General features: G+C 42.1%; 2 protein-coding genes across 3 annotated transcripts; one reads left to right on the top strand and one right to left on the bottom strand.

Moving 5' to 3' along the window:
• Window positions 1-139: 139 nt before the first annotated feature.
• Window positions 140-3,263, bottom strand: LOC129827374 (uncharacterized protein C21orf140 homolog). The gene is given in 2 exon segments (XM_055888151.1): window positions 140-527; window positions 530-3,263. Coding segments are annotated over 2 exon segments (762 nt in total). The 5' UTR covers window positions 1,110-3,263; the 3' UTR covers window positions 140-345.
• A 154-nt stretch (window positions 3,264-3,417) lies between these two features.
• LOC129827372 (E3 ubiquitin-protein ligase XIAP-like) lies at window positions 3,418-15,289 on the top strand. Of its 2 annotated transcripts, none has more exons than XM_055888150.1 (8): window positions 3,418-3,513; window positions 10,884-11,159; window positions 11,334-11,901; window positions 12,173-12,272; window positions 12,359-12,437; window positions 12,570-12,609; window positions 12,770-12,952; window positions 13,920-15,289. In XM_055888150.1, the coding sequence occupies exons 2-8, from the start codon at window positions 10,917-10,919 to the stop codon at window positions 14,111-14,113; spliced, it is 1,407 nt and encodes a 468-aa protein (XP_055744125.1). In that variant the 5' UTR covers window positions 3,418-3,513; window positions 10,884-10,916; the 3' UTR covers window positions 14,114-15,289. The 2 variants fall into 2 exon arrangements, with proteins under 2 accessions (XP_055744125.1, XP_055744124.1); XM_055888149.1 differs by lacking the exon at window positions 3,418-3,513 and adding an exon at window positions 8,340-9,127.
• Window positions 15,290-16,913: the final 1,624 nt, after the last annotated feature.

Raw genomic sequence — 16,913 nt, 5'->3', positions numbered from 1 at the left:
GACTTCTGAGGGGGGGGTTCCGCGGTGGGGGGTCCGCGGACATTCCAGATGGCTGTACAATTGTAATAAAGAGCATGATTGAATTTACAAGTTCTGATAAAGCGTTATATTTCTGAGATGATTTTCCACGACATGATTGAGGAGGAGCAGGAACCATGCTTGAATCAATAACATTGCAGTATGGGATGAGCACACTATCCTGTGCCATAAAGGTTCAGACCTTTTGGCAGAGACCATAGCACTAACCTCACAATACATGGAAACTATACTTTTACCAACAAACAAAAAAAGTCCCTTAGCCAATGTCATGTGCATCTCTTTTATATAGTCTGAATGAACCCGTTGTCACTGCTTGTCATTTAGGTAATGATTCTCATTCTTCCTAACTCGAGACAATGCTTCCTCCCATTTCCTCTTGGTCATCTTCTTCAGAGCTCCCTCCATCAGCTCATTCCAATAGACGTATTTATGTAGAGTGTCACGGTCGTAAATGGCCTCCGAATACTTCCCACGGTCGTTGGTCGCAACCACTTCACCGTGGACCAAGCGCTGTTCAGAGGGCACAGGTGCGCGCACTGAAACGGGATTTGGATAAGCTCGTGCCCGTACGCGCGCGCCAACGTCGGGCAGCAGCTCATAGGTATGAGATTCACCGGGGCCTCGGGCAGGTGGTGAACGTACCCCGCGAAAACAGATTTACAATCGTCACCTTTCCTTGATGACCTCCAGCTATGATTGTTCACCACTATCGCACATTTCCCGTAGTTCTCCCTTAAACTGCCACACAACTCTTCAAATATTTCCCCTGAAGGCTGCAGTGAGGAGACACCGCTACAGTGGAACAGTAGTTTGTAATTCCATGGAACCCATCCTCTCTGACCTCCCGCGTGGATGACGCTCCAGCTGTGTATGCTGCTGGAGGCGTCCGTTGCCGCGGAGATGTCACCGGTGATCAGACCCTCTGGAAACTCGGTTTCACCGAGATAAACTCGGTAGAAGCCCTCGCTCTGCAGCTGTCTGATGTCGCGGATGTATGGCACACATTGGGGCCCGCTGTTAGATCTCCTGTTCCACATGAACTGTAGAAGGTTCCGCAGCTTGAGGCGCATGCTCGGGCCTTTTGGATAGGTCTAGGACAGAGTACTCTTCTGGCGCACATTTACAAGTTCTAAGGTGCGTCATAATATAGCCGTCATTCGAGCAGAGTTTGTTACCTATAGCCCATAGTCCCAACAGCCTGTCACCTAAACTTATTTCCAAAATAGAACAGGAATACATTAGGCTTGATTAAATCAGAAGATTAAATAATCATGATTCAAGGTTCCATGTATTTCTATATTTCAGGCCGATGTAAAAGCACATGAGTTCTATAGTTGTCATGGCACCCTGGTAGCAGCCTCAGCCTGGTCTCATAGACTAGATTCAACATAGTAAACGTAAATCCGGGACACTAAAAGTATTATCATATGTTATGTTTGGTATGGTTACATAAGACAGATTGTTTTTTAAGGCAAAACGAAATTAGTGGTTGGTCGGGGTGGATGGGTGGGCGTAATGGTAACGTCTAGCAACTCAAAGTGTGCGAGTTTGAATGTCATCATGGACAACTTTAGCATTTTAGCTAATTAACAACTTACTACTTTTTTGCTACTTCGCAACTACTTACATGTTAGTGTAACAGTATAGCTTCCGTCCCTCTCCTCGCCCCTACCTGGGCTTGCACCAGGAACCCTCTGCACACATAGACAACAGCCACCCTCGAAGCATTGTTAACCATCGCGCCACAAAAGCCGCAGCCCTTGCAGAGCAAGGGGAACAACTACTTCAGGTCTCAGAGCGAGTGACGTCACCCGATTGAAACGCTATTAGCGCGCACCACCGCTAACTAGCTAGCCATTTCACATCGGTTACATTAGCTAACCCTTCCCCTAACCTTAAACCTTTTAGCTAACTCTTCCCATGACCTTAACCTTAACCCTTTATCATAACTCCTAAACTTAACACTAACCTTACACTAACCCCTAGCCTAGCTTGAATTCGTAACATATCAAACGTTTTGAAAATTCAGAACATATTGTGTATTTAGCAAATTCATAACATAATATCAATTGTAATTTGTAACATATATGAAATGGGTGATGGATATTCAAAATTAATATATACCATATGAAACGTACCATACAGTATCATATTAAATTGAGTATTGCAGATCTACATTCAGAAGAATATCAAATGCTCTGAGACCAGGCTGCAGCCTAAGCACAGAGTTCCTGTAAATGTATACATATTTAATTATTTTTTAGGGGATTTTAATTGTTGATTTTTAAATCAGCGCTTTAGTTTTTCGATAACATTTGAGTTTTGATGACCTATATCTGGTACTTTTGAGCCACGTATTTGCAGATTGACTGATAGGTTAACACTCTTTGGCTTGGCTAATTTGGCTAATGTCTCTTTTTGAAAAAATGCATCTGGACAGAGTACCATCTTTTTTGTTTCACCTGGCTGCCAATTTCTGATCTTCTGGTGACATCATTTGAGGAGTTTTAATCTATATATATTATCCAGTTTATTTATTCTATATATATTATCCAGCTTATTTAATCTATATATATATATTATCCAGAGAGGCCGGCTGGGGACTGTGACCGAAGCACAAAAAAATGACCTGATGGAAGATTCTCCCCCAGTCTCAATCTACACCCCTCCTCCGTGGGCAGTAAGGCCATGGTATGAGGAACTAACGGACATTGTGTCCAAACAAGGAGAAGGAAGTAAACACAAGATCCTCGAGACGCAGAGTAGTTGCAGATACTGAAAAAACTGAAACTAGAAGGAAGCGGTGAAATGTGCGTCGCAAAAATGTAAATGTGTGCAGACAGCAGTGAGGGTTGACTGGGTCCCGAAAAGAGTATATACGGAGAATGCCTTCATTTATAGGGTGTGATAGTGCGACTTGACTTATCACTGAACTCGTGGTACTTCAAACTATAATCAACATAAAAGGTAATATCTGGCTTTCATACTCTAGAACAATTGTATCTCTTGACTTCTGATTTATGAATGAGACATACTGCGTCAACTACCCCATACACTCCTCACGCTGAATATATCCACCAAGTTAGAGTGGATGAATCGCGTATGTGGTGTTATGGAAGGTATTGTTCTCGAACCGTCTCTTCACTAATTATTAAGTCATAGTGCGACTTCTAGTAGGAGAAACAGATACAATTGTTCTAGAGTACGAAAGTCAGATATGTATCTTTTGACCGCTGGTTTTTAGGCGAGACCTACTGAGTCAAGTACCCCGTACACTCTTCGTGGTGTTACAAAGGGTATTGATCTACGATAGCAGTCTCGCTACTAATCAGAAAAAATATACAAAAAAGAAAAAGGTCATGGTACAACTTCTAGCAGGAGGAACAGATACTGAAGTGATTGGCTATACCGGTAGAGCAATTGTGAGTTGAAGAACATACTCTCTGGGAACCAATCAGGTCGACCTACGCTAAGGTAATTAACTGCTTCTTGTAATACATAGATAAGGCATTGAGAGTTCAAGTGTTTTTGATGATTATTTATGTTTTATTGAAAGGACGTAAAGAAACTGTAATGACGTGTATAACTGTGTGCTTTGCAAACATTGAATAAAAAGTAGAAACTAGATCTAAAGCCCTATGGGAGCAAACGCCTCTGACACTCCCAAATCTAGGGAAATAAGTCTAGTTTCTACACTAAAGACAATATAATGGTGTGGACAGAATAATCATTTTATTTTAACATGTATCCTCTATATTAATATTCAAGTAGTATTAGTCGACGGACATAGACTGTAAATCGTAACTAAGTCATTGCTTGCGTGAGTCTAGATATAAGAGCATACAAAGGGAAAGTGAAAGTAAAATGAGAAGGTACTCTAAGTCTGATTAATATTATCTAAGATCCTGAAAAACGCCTAACGGCACCACAATAAGGCTAATCTCCGAATAAAGGGCAGGATACATAACCAGGTCAGTCCGGCGGACCTGTGAGTCACCTGTTAGCCGGGTGACATAAGAACTTGAGTGAGACGAATTGTGTCACTCTCGACCGGGGTACCTCAATGGTCTTATAGCAAAATCTCCTACCGCGACAGGACCTCTGAGAAAGAGAATTTATCTCAATGATCTGACAGGACGGCTGGGGACCTCTGAGAAAGAGAAGTTCTCAATGATCTGACAGGACGGCTGGGGACCTCTGAGAAAGAGAAGTTATCTCAATGACCTGACAGGACGGCTGGGGACCTCTGAGAAAGGGAAGTTACCTCAATGATCTGAGAGACCAGCTCTTCTGGTCAGCAAGATTACTACCAGATTTTCTTAGGTATTTGGACATCTCAAATTTAAAAAGCTCCCAGTTCTTGCAATAAGATTCTTCTTCACAAGATTTTCTAAGGTATTTGGACATCTCAAATTTAAAGAGCTCCCAGTTCTTGCGGTAAGATTTTTCTTCACAAGCCCTTTCCCAAGAGTGTGAGAGCAGATCTTTAACCTCAAACTTAACTATATCATTATTTAATAATGAGCTATTTAACTTCCAGTAAGATGCGCTACCAAGGTAAGTATCGGGGTAAATATTTTGATATCATTGTAAATGGCCCTATTGTCTGTGAGGGGAGTAGTACAAATATTTGTAAAAATCTATTCTGGATTGTCTGGAACCTGTTTTGTTACTCCAAGTGAACGATCTGTCAGCCGGAAACCCATCTCTCCATATATCAGTAAGATCAAACTTTTCCATAAAAAGTATTAAACCCAAATTCTGACTGGTTGGTCTACCTGGGGGCCATCTATCAGTTGAATTATCTATAGTCATGTTAAAGTCTCTTCCTATCAATAATAATGAATTGGGACATGTAGATAATCAATGAAGTATATGTTTCTCTATAGATTCAAGCAACTCATCATTCTCCTGTTTGGTGTTGTACCTGTAGAAGTTTACAGTAATGAACGTAATGTCATTGTAACTGATCACAAGACAAATAAAGTGACGAAAGGGGTCACATTCCGAGTGTAGAATATTACCGCCAAAGATATTTTTCATTGTAGTGACACCAGCGGAGCGTTCAGATCAATGGGAAAGACAAATATCGTTGCCCCACTGTAACCTCCAGAAGTTGACATCAGCAGAAATTGAGTGAGACTTGAAAAAATCTAAAATCTGTTCTAAATTGTTTAGCAAATAAAAATACGGCCTTGCGCTTCACATTGTTCCGTAACCCCCTAGCATTAAGAGAAACTATAGACAAAGACAAAACAACAAATATAATATAATATAAAAGTATAAACTGCAGGATGAGTCAATAACGTGGAAGCAGTGAACGTAAGCGATAAGGAACCGAGATCTGAGCCATTTAAGTCAACTTAAAGTGAAAATAGCTTAAACCATAAACTCTGAGCTAGTTGTTATTCGGCTTTTGAAATTGAACTCAACTGAAAATTATGTTCAAGACCAAACCAAGGGTCCTCTGTAGTAAGAGAGACTAAAACCCCTCTTGAGTGTAAAAAAAGGTACCTACTATTTTAAGTGCATATGAAAACGGATCATAAAAAAATAAAGAATAAAACATGTTTTACATATACATGTTCCTAGGACCTTTTTCACTTGGAAATAAGTATTAACAACTAAATAGAACAATAACCGTGTAAAGTCAGAGCAGACCTGTATGCCCCTTTAAAACAGAATGCATAAAAAAATAAATACAACTTTCAGTCTTCTTCGTGAGTTTGTAAACAAAATAGGCCTTCTTCTGGTCTGGTCATACAAGAACAAGCTAATAAATTATTGAGGTACCTGAGTATTCCGAAAGAAATTGTCACCTGGGGCTTGTTTGGTAACGTTAAATCAGTACAAGGAAAATGAGAATACCATGGCTGAAACCATCAATCTGTTCCTTCTGGTGAGATTCTAGGGAGGAATATGAATTTCCGAACCGTTGATGAAGCCTCGTCCTCCGACGAAGCCTTACCCTCATTTCGTGCTTTCTTGATCGTTGGCCACAACTTGTTCCTTCTTTCTATGTCCTCCGGGCTGAGATGCTCGGCGAAACGCAGACCATGGCTCTGAAGGAATGCGTTCTTCCTAGCAGCATTCCAGATAGCATCCATGTAGAATCTGTCAGTGAAGAGGATGACGATACCCCTTGGTCTTGAATCGTTTTGCTGTTGCTTCTTGCCGAGGCGATGCACAACGTCGATGGTATCACCAACATTTGTTATTCTATGCAGATGTAACGGATGTGAAATGGCTAGCTAGTTAGCGGGTACGCGCTAATAGCGTTTCAATCAGTTACGTCACTTGCTCTGAAACCTAGAAGTAGTGGTTCCCCTTGCTCTGCAAGGGCCGCGGCTTTTGTGGAGCGATGGGTAACAATTCTTCGTGGGTGACTGTTGTTGATGTGTGCAGAGGGTCCCTGATTCGCGCCCGAGGTCGGGGCGAGGGGACGGTAATGAAGTTATACTGTTACATTGATGCTGTTGACCCGGATCACTGGTTGCTGCGGAAAAGGAGGAGGTCGAAAGGGGGGTGAGTGTAACGGATGTGAAATGGCTAGCTAGTTAGCGGGTACGCGCTAATAGCGTTTCAATCAGTTACGTCACTTGCTCTGAGACTTGAAGTAGTGTTTCCCCTTGCTCTGCAAGGGCCGCGGCCTTTTTGGAGCGATGGGTAACGATGCTTCGTGGGCGACCGTTGTTGATGTGTGCAGAGGGTCCCTGGTTCGCGCCCGAGGTCGGGGCGAGGGGACGTACTAAAGTTATACTGTTACACAGACATAACTTCTTGGCAGATGCGGATAGCCTCTCGTAGCACATCCTCCACCTCTGGCACGCAGAAGTCTCAGGTTCCATCTTGTTGTGTATTGCTCCAGATCAGTGAGAGATCTGTAGTATACATTGTTATTCTTTTCCACACTTTTTCAACTTTAGTCACTCATTTTCATATCCTTGATTTCACCACATGCGAACTTCAGTCTTTTTCAAGCTTTCGATTACCATGGTGTTCGCGCCTACTATTTCCTCAATGGCGTCAGACTTGGAGTTGATGAGTAAGGAGAGGGTAGCCACGATCTCAGAGTCCATGTTGTTTTTTTTGCAGGGTGGAGGTTTGCACGGAGTAACCGGTAAAGAGGGGAACTCGTCATCTTCAACAGCATGAGGTTATCCATAGGGCAAGCGTAGTTATGGCAGTTGTATATAAGCACGTTCCTCTCTTGTTGCTTAGCAATAGAACGGCTAGCTTCTTCCTTTCTTTTTTTGTCACGACTTCGCATGAACATGCCGAAATAAATGATCCAATTATTATTCCAGTCGCAGGAAAATTCTTATATATTCAACAAATAAAAATAGTAATGGCTGTAAACTCGTTTTTTTTCACAATCTTTCTGAAGTTTGGTGCGGAGCTCGGTAAAAAAATAATAAAAAGCATGAGGTCAAGCCGCAATCTTGGCCTTGTCACACACATACTTATTTAAATGTTATTTTTTATAAACAACAAATCAATACAGAGAGTACATGAGGGAACACATGTATATATAGATTATATACTATGGACAATTGAGCTAGGGGGTACAATATCACCTTACACGAGGACCTTAAGGGACATACAGACACTTATCATTCAAACAGCTTTTTTGTTAGTAGAGTATTTAATTGTCTTAAAATACAGTTCAATTTCTTTTTGTAGGGTAAGAAAATGTGTTTTTTTGTTTGTAAATTTACAATTGTGAATATGAAATTTGGCCAAAAGAATAATGAAATGAATTACATAAAAATGTTTCAGCTTATTCCTATCATAGGTAAAGAATCCAAGCAGTACATCTCTCCACAATAGTGTAAGACCTTCATACAAGTGTTCAATTATAAATCTACTGATGTCTTGCCACAGTTTTCTTACATGAATACAATGCCAAAAAAGATGCAACACTGTTTCTGGGTGGTCATTACAAAAGGGGCAATTTGAGTTGATGTTTTCCTTAATCTTCTTCATATAGTGGTTGGCAGGATAATATTTATGAATAATTTTAAAGGAAACTTCCTCAATTTTGTTAACAAGCAGGTATGTGTGTGGCAACATAAAAACTTTTTTCCAACAGATATTATCAATCAAACCGTTCCAATAAGGCATGACATAAGGTATGCAATATCCTGCTGAAGTAAGGTTCGTATCGCTCTGTTGTTGAATGGACCAAAAGAGAAACAAATTTTCCTACTGATGAGTCAACAGGGTCAATAGAAGGTAGGCTCTGAGGGTCAGGTCTTGACACGTTCCTGAATAATAGAGCAACACCTGAGGGAATGGCATCTAAAACAATTGCAAAATCTTTAGGTGTTACAGGGACCTTGTAAAGAGATAAGAATTCCTTATAACTGAGTAAAAACCCTCTGCATTTACCAGTTGGCTCACCAATAGAATATTATTTCGGAACCAATATTCTAAAAACAAAGAAGTATTTTTATACAATATATCCCGATTATTCCATATATAATATCTGTGTGGAGAAAAATTGTGTTTATAAATTAAGGACCATGACAAAAAAACCTGCCGATTAAAAGCAGAAAGTTTCACTGGAACTTTGTAAATATTAGAATTGCTAAACAACATGAAGTTAAAACCACCAAAAGTAGAGAAGACATGATGAGGAATAAAATTCCAGATATAAGTGGGTCTTCTTATGAATTGTTTTATCCAATTGATCTTAAAAGTAATATTAAATAAGGTAGTAAAGTACAGCAAATTCATCCCACCATTCTCATAAGTGTTCATTACAACAGTTTTCCTAATGTAATGGGTACGGTTTCTCCACAGAAAGTTGAAAAGCATCTGGTCTATCTCCTTGCTTATTTATTGTCACACACATACATACCATACCTTCCCTTTTTTTCTACGTCATAAACAATACATTTCCGCTATGGTGGTCAGGTGGGCTGCGCCTGTAGTGGTGCGCAGAACAACACCAACGCTGAACTTACTTCCCGAAACCAGGGTCAAATAGTCTGGTTAAAAATACTGGGGATCTGTCTTATTTGGAAAGGAGAGAGACATCATCCAAGACCTCACAGGCACAAATTGACATCCAAGCTTTTCCAAGGTATGCGTATTGGTTATGTCTTTGCGATGTATTTACAACTGTTATGGTTGACGGCTCGTCTGTTGTACTACGTTGCTGTCTATGGCGAACCAGCTAAATGTCGACTGATCAGTGCACTATAGACAGATAATGTTTGCCTTGTTAGTTTTCGTTATTACACGAAACGTTGCTTGTGTTTTATTTAACTATGTCATACTTAACATTGGAAGAATGTAATCCCTGAGAGTGCGTACTCAACTGTGCCAACTCTCAAACAGGTCAATCGGCAGCACATTGCGATTCACGTCAACCTATGTTTATGTTTGGGACTTTTGTCTTGCTATAGACACAAACAAGAGCTTGTGAACTTTCCAGAATGTACATGGCCGGCCAATAGACCTCACCCACCCCCCACGTGTCCGTCTGACTGTTGCATTGAGTGGGAACATTTAGTCAGAGTGGAGTTTGAACCGCGGACACGGCGCTACTGTGCCGAAAAGGTCTCCCAGAACCCTTCACATACACTTTGCATACATGTATGATCAGGTTATTGCTGTCATTCGACCAAGTGCCATCTATCCATCCACATGTCCTTCCTGTGCATTGGGATTAAGGCTCAGCTCTGGTCAGTAACAGATGGGCCTCAGCCACAAAGGCAAGTGCTGCAATGTAGTCCTAGTTATACAATCATGATCACATAGCCAGTTCAGTCAAGAATATGTTATACTCCGGGCCCTGTTGATGACGGCATCCACATGATGCCTTTTGGAGGTGTCAGAGAGAGCATGGGGACGAGTGGATACAGCAAACTTTCCTTGGACATCATCATCACATCTATTTAGTCATCTACATGTCTGTTTTCACAGCAATCTGTCAAGGGACAGTTTCATTATAGTGTGAGAGTGCTGCCTATGAAACCATGACAACTTCCAGTCTACTTGCATTTTTCATTCTGAAGCAAGCCTTGCTTGCTGCAATGGGGATGGCTGGTGTACAAAGTATTACAACCAACATAACCAATATTGGTTGGTTGTTTGCTAGCATAGACTGTAGCCTAATTCTATTCCATATAAATGGTAATTCTATGGATGGTAGTCTGGGTGCCTGTCTGTTGCTGCTATAGCCAGTTTATCTAGCCTAACACAAGGCATGGCAACGAGGTACTGTATGTAATTGATTGCATTAATGTTGACAGAAGAAATAGTGATGGCATTGGATAATATTTGATTGGTGAATACAGCCTGAGGTGAAATAGCTGATTGTTCCGACCGGTTCCTCATCCTCCCTGTTGGGGATTTGTGGTGTGTTAGTACCGTAACATTGATAAGGCTGGGTACTGATCGTGTTGCAACACACTACTCCGAGAGGGCTGATTGATTCACATCGCAAAGTAGGCCTTGTCTAACTCCTTTCCTACAAAATGCTGAGCTTTGTTTTAAAGAGCACAAAATCGGATATAAAGGAAATCTAAAATAATAAGTGTTGATTACATTGGGCTGTGTGGGTCGTTGTTTATTTCTCTGTATTCCTGTGGTGAGCAGGGAGGCCCGGTAGTGTGAGAGCATATCTTAAAGAGCCTGCCTCCCCACCCCTCACATGTAACAGCCAACGCCTCCATGTGACCACACACTCTTTCCTGTCTTAAAGGCACAGCATCCCAATATCCATAGCAATGTGCATATTGCCATCTAGTGCCACTTTAGGAAATACAATGCTCTCTATTGTCAAACTTATGCATTTTCGTGTTGGAAATGACTTTGTTGTTTGTTCCCCCCAGCCCATCCATCTCAGGCAGCCCTGTCCCTGTGTCATGATGTCAAGCCCCGGGAGAGACAGTGATCTGGAGTCAGACCACGCAGTAGACTGGTCCATGATGGACATGCGGCTGGACTCGTTCCGGGGTTCCCTCCTGGCCCAGCAGGTGTCAGCGGAGAGGCTGGCCCGCGCTGGGTTCTACTTCACGGGACAGGCTGACAAGGTGCGCTGCTTCAGCTGCCACAAGACTGTAGAGAACTGGTGTGGAGGGGACGCACCCGCGGAGAGGCACGCGGAGGTGAGCATGAGAAGGGGGATGACACGTGTGCAAAACAATTCTTTTTTATATATATATTTTTTTACATTTAGTCTACCCCACTCCCAGGTCTCACCTGTGATGTAGTTAATTAAAATAAAAAAGTATTATCTCCTGTTTCTACCAAATGATCATACTACTGTTGTAATGTTTCAGGTCTCCCCCACCTGTAAGTTCCTGAGCTGCACCCATCGATCCAGGGTTAACTCTCTTCAAGGTGCCATGCTGACCAACGAACCCCACTACAACGAAGACGCTGAGGACATGGAGTTCCGCCTGAGAACGGGAGAAGTGGTGGATGAGTCCACCTACCCCATGGTCCCGCACATGGTCAGCGAAGACTCCCGGTTCAACACCTTCGGCCCGTGGCCCTCCACATCCTCGGTCCAGCCTAGAGAGCTGGCCCAGGCAGGGCTCTTCTATATGGGGGTGAGCGACCGGGTGCAGTGCTTCTGCTGTGGAGGGATGCTGGGCGGCTGGCAGCCTGGGGACACGGCATGGGGGGAGCACTCCAAACACTTCCCCTACTGCTTCTTCATACTGGGGCATGATGTGGGGAACCTCCCCTCTCAGGCGGGGAGAGAGGGGGATGTAGGGGAGACCAGGCCACGCCCGGGTCCTCGGGTCCCCATGCAGAGCTTTGAGGAGAGGCTAGGCAGCTTTGCAGGAATCCAGCACACTATTGACCACGAGAGGCTGGCCAGAGCAGGCTTCTACAACACAGGTGAGACCTGGGAGTGGGGTAGACTAGAGCTTTGGCTGTGAGAAAAGTAACTTAACAAATACAATTCAAAATGTATTATTACAGTTACCTGCTTCTCAATGGCAAAAAGGGCCTGGGAGGAGGGGACATAGAGGGGACCAGGGACATATTATAACGTGTGTGTGTGTGTGTGTGTGTGTGTGTGTGTGTGTGTGTGTGTGTGTGTGTGTGTGTGTGTGTGTGTGTGTGGGTTGATCTTAACCCAAGTGTGTGTTTTTCTGTGTTGGTGCAGGAGCTCCAGACCGTGTGGTGTGTTTCTGCTGTGGTGGAGGTCTGAAGGGCTGGCAGCCGGACGAGAATCCCTGGGAGGAGCACGCCAAACACTATCCGGGGTAAAAACACACATGTCACTAACACTCAGTAGAAAGTAAACAACCATATGCACATCACTAACGTTGAGTGTCATGTTTTAATCCAGGTGTAGTTTTCTGCTGGCAGAGAAAGGACAGGAGTTCGTCAGCAGTGTTCAGTTACAAGGTCCTGACTGGAACAATGCTGTAAGTCTCAAAGACTTCATCCCCCTAACCCTGACCTCTAACCCCTAAACCTGCGATCAAACATATTAAACTGTACCCATCCTTACATGACTCCTACCATATCAAATTCCTTCTTTCTATTGATTTTTCCAGGCTTCAAGTCACCTGAATGGATGTTCAAGTCACGGAACAGGTATAACTTTTTTTTTTAACAAAAAATGAACATTTTTGTGAACCTAACAAAATGTGCAAAAAGTCTGAATACTTTCTGAAGGCACTCTACGTGTATATAGTGTAGGGTGCTATTTCCGACAGACTAGAACAGGCTCAATGTCCTCCATCTCTCTGTGCAGAGGTGCTGAGGTCAGCCATGGCCCAGAGGGCGGTAGAGATGGGTCTGGAGCCTGCCCTGGTAGAGAGGACTATACTGGAGAGGATACGCAGGGCTGGGACAGGCTACTCCACCCTGGAGACTCTGCTGCAGGACTGCTTTAACAGAGGCCCTGACAGCGACGCAGAGACCGCAGAGAACCATGGTATGTGTTTCACAGTTAGCAATGCTTGTTAGTAGAGGTCGACCGATTAATCGGGATGGCCGATTTTTAATTAGGGCCGATTTCAAGTTTTCATAACAATCGGTAATCGGCAATTTTGGACGCTGCGGTCGGTAGGCAGCAGCAGGCTCGTAAGCATTCATTCAAACAGCACTTTCCTGCGTTTGCCAGCAGCTCTTCGCAATGCTTCAAGCATTGCGCTGTTTATGACTTCAAGCTTATCAACTCCCGAGATTAGGCTGGCAATACTAAAGTACATATTAGAACATACAATAGTCAGAGGTATATGAAATACAAATGGTATAGAGAGAAATAGTCCTATAATAACTACAACCTAAAACTTCCTACCTGGGAATATTGAAGACTCATGTTAAAAGGAACCACCAGCTTTCATATGTGCTCATGTTCTGAGCAAGGAACTTTAAACATTAGCTTTTTTTACATGGCACATATTGCACTTTTACTTTCTTCTCCAACACTTTGTTTTTGCATTATTTAAACCAAATTGAACATGTTTCATTATTTATTTGAGACTAAATAGATTTTTATTGATGTATTAAGTTAAAATAAGTGTTCGTTCAGTATTGTTGTAATTGTCATTATTACAAATATATAAAAATCGTCCGATTTAATCGGTATCGATGTTGAAAAATCATAATCGGTCGACGTCTACTTGTTAGTATCGTTATATCAGGGCATTGTTCTATCAAAACTGGTAATGAGGTTTACAGGATATATCAAAAATTCCTGAATAGAGCCACAGGGATTTGCAATTTGACCTAGTTCACCCATCTGCATATTCCAATCAATCACAAAAGCATCACAATGCTATTCACACTGTAGGCCTACGTGAAGCTTGGCTATAGAAGTAACAGAATCAAGCTGTTGGTCAGTATTCTACCTACTTTATTGTGCTTGGTTACCTACTGATATTTCTCCCCTATTTCAGATGAGGATCCCTTTGAGAAGCTACGGAAGCTGCAGAGGGAGAAACAGTGCAAAGTGTGTATGGACAGAGACATCTGCATGGTCTTCATCCCCTGTGGGCACCTGGTCGTCTGCAAGGAGTGTTCCGAGGCCCTCGGCAAGTGTCCCATCTGCTGTGCAGCCATCACACAAAAGATCAAGACATACATCTCCTAACATGCAACCTGGTGTCAGGGATTGTCATCTCCAGAGTAGGAGTGCTGACCTAGAATCAGGTCCCGTCTCTTACTCATTATGATTTAAAAGGCAAAAGTGAGCCTCGATCAGCAGTCTTAATCTGAGATGCTTAATGAATGCTGGCCCAGGAGGATAACTCTTTTAAATGGCAATGCTGCTTAACCACCTGAATGATTTTATAAACACAGGCTTTCCTACTACAAAATGTACATATAGAAATATTATATTTGAGGAGGACCACTGTAAATATGAATAAGAGAATCATGGAAAGTGTGGGGATTTTATTTTTCAATGAATGTTGTATAGAGGACACTTGTTATGTGACGTATCAGTGAAGTTCACACGACAATACCCAAGAGGCAATGGGCCTCTGAATCTTCATACCAAGATGGGAAACTAAGGTTGAGACGATATGGAGTACAGCTACGGACAGAACTGACTTTACGCAGCAGGTTGGGAGAAAAAGGTTAGCGTTAGATAAAATGCTACAGTTGTCCCTGACGTGAGTCGTACATGCAACTTTTTGTCCATGGCTGTACTCCATCTACCCACAGTTCTGATACTTACATTTTAGTAATTTAGCAGATGCTCTTATCCACAATAGTGAGTGCATACATTTTAGTTTATAGGTCCGCTGTGCAGTACCATGATCTACCATTGCAGCTATCAACAGTGCCTTTTCAAACCATCTCATTTACTTGTGTGTATTTTCTTTATTCAGACTATCACACCATTTCCATGTTTTCTTCATATTTCTCTTAAAATTATGAAGTTGTTGACTGGGCTTTTGTTATTGGTTTGCAAGTCATGTGTTTCTAGTTAGTTTGCAAATGACATGTTTCTGAAGTAGAAGTCCTGAGGGTTCCCAAACTTAATGTATGTTCCTTAGGTCAACGAGTACGCTTTCAACGTGGGACACTCTTATGATTCATTATGTGTGCTCTGTGTGAATAAATAGATGAATTGTAGATTTGGATCAATTTCCATTATTTAGATATAACGGCATAACTGACATCCACTTAATTATTTTATTTAGTTCTAGAGATCATGTCCAAATATTATTCCCCTTTTTAAATCGTGGTGTTCGGATATTAATATTTCCTTTGCAACTCTTGTTTGACCAAGACTGGAAAATAAATGTTTAAAAAAATTGAAGTGTGTCTTGTCTTTACTTTCATGTATGCTACTAACACTTAGATAAAGAAGCGCAGAATAAAATAGGTATCTTCTTGAAGGCCAGGCAGAGATATTGGTATTTAGATTAGTGACTACCATCTTTGGGTACATCTCAGTAGCTAAATGTAGCTTCCTCCCCATCTGCTTTCCTTTATCCCCACTTCTACAATAGAAGAAAAACATAGGTACAGTTGAAGTTTACATACACCTTCGCCAAATAAATTTAAACTCAGTTTCACAATTCTTGACATTTAATCCTAGTAAAAATTCCTTGTCTTAGGTCAGTTAGGATCACCACTTTATTTTAAGAATGTGAAATGTCAGAATAATAGTTGAGTGATTTATTTCAGCTTTTATTTCTTTCATCATATTCCCAGTGGGTCAGAAGTGTACATACACTCAATTAGTATTTGGTAGCGTTGCCTTTAAATTGTTTAACTTGGGTCAAATGTTTCGGGTAGCCTTCCACAATAAATTGGGTGAATTTTGGCCCATTCCTCCTGACACAGCTGGTGTAACTGAGTCAGGTTTGTAGGCCTCCTTTCTCGCACATGCTTTTTAAGTTCTGCCAACACATGTTCTATAGGATTGAGGTCAGGGCTTTGTGATGGCCACTCCAATACCTTGACTTTGTTGTCCTTAAGCCATTTTGCCACAACTTTGGAAGTATACTTGGGGTCATTGTCCGTTTGGAAGACCCATTTGCGACCAAGCTTTAACTTCCCGACTGATGTCTTGAGACGTTGCTTCAATATATTCAATTAATTTCCCCTCATGATGCCATCTATTTTGACTGAACCAGTCCCACCTGCAGCAATGCACCCCCACAACATGATGCTGCCACCCCCGTACTTCATGGTTGGGATAGTTTTCTTCGGCTTGCAAGCCTCACCCTTTTTCCTCCAAACATAACGACGGTCATTATGGCCAAACAGTTTTATTTTTGTTTCATCAGACCAGAGGACATTTCCCCAAAAGGTACGATATTTGCCCCCATGTGCAGTTGGAAACCGTAGTCTGGCTTTTTTATGGCGGTTTTGGAGCAGTGGCTTCTTCCTTGCTGAGCGGCCTTTCAGGTTATGTCGATATAGGACTCGTTTTAATGTGGATATAGATACTTTTGTACCCGTTTCCTCCAGCATCTTCACAAGGTCCTTTGCTGTTGTTCTGGGATTGATTTGCACTTTTCACACCAAAGTACGTTCATCTCTAGGAGACAGAAGGCATCTCCTTCCTGAGCGGTATGACGGCTGGGTGGTCCCATGGTGTTTACTTGCATGCTATTATTTGTACAGATGAACGTGGTACCTTCAGGCGTTTGTTAACTGCTCCCAAGGATGAACCAGACTTGTGGAGGTCTACAATTCTTTTTCTGAGGTCTTGGCTGATTTCTTTTGATTTTCCCATGATGTCAAGCAAAGAGGCACTGAGCTTGAAGGTATGCCTTGAAATACATCCACAGGTACACCTCCAATTGACTCAAATGATGTCAATTAGCCTATCAGAAGCTTCTAAAGCCATGACATTTTCTGGAATTTTCCAAGCTGTTTAAAGGCACAGTCAATTTAGCTTATGTAAAAGTCTGACCCACTGGAATTGTGAT

This window comes from Salvelinus fontinalis, chromosome 29 (assembly GCF_029448725.1).
Source record: "Salvelinus fontinalis isolate EN_2023a chromosome 29, ASM2944872v1, whole genome shotgun sequence".
In the NCBI taxonomy this organism is placed as follows: Eukaryota; Metazoa; Chordata; class Actinopteri; order Salmoniformes; family Salmonidae; genus Salvelinus; species Salvelinus fontinalis.
The sequence above is the reverse complement of the archived record's forward strand: the minus strand, read 5'-3'. Positions and strand labels throughout refer to the sequence as shown.

What these genes read in the sequence shown, in the direction of transcription:
- LOC129827372 (XM_055888150.1), top strand. Translation starts at nt 10,917, where the DNA reads ATGATGTCAAGCCCCGGGAGAGACAGTGATCTGGAGTCAGACCACGCA. An exon ending in CACGCCAAACACTATCCGGG is followed by an intron (nt 12,273 to 12,358) that starts GTAAAAACACAC and finishes GTTTTAATCCAG; the next exon opens with GTGTAGTTTTCTGCTGGCAG. An exon ending in GTCCTGACTGGAACAATGCT is followed by an intron (nt 12,438 to 12,569) that starts GTAAGTCTCAAA and finishes TGATTTTTCCAG; the next exon opens with GCTTCAAGTCACCTGAATGG.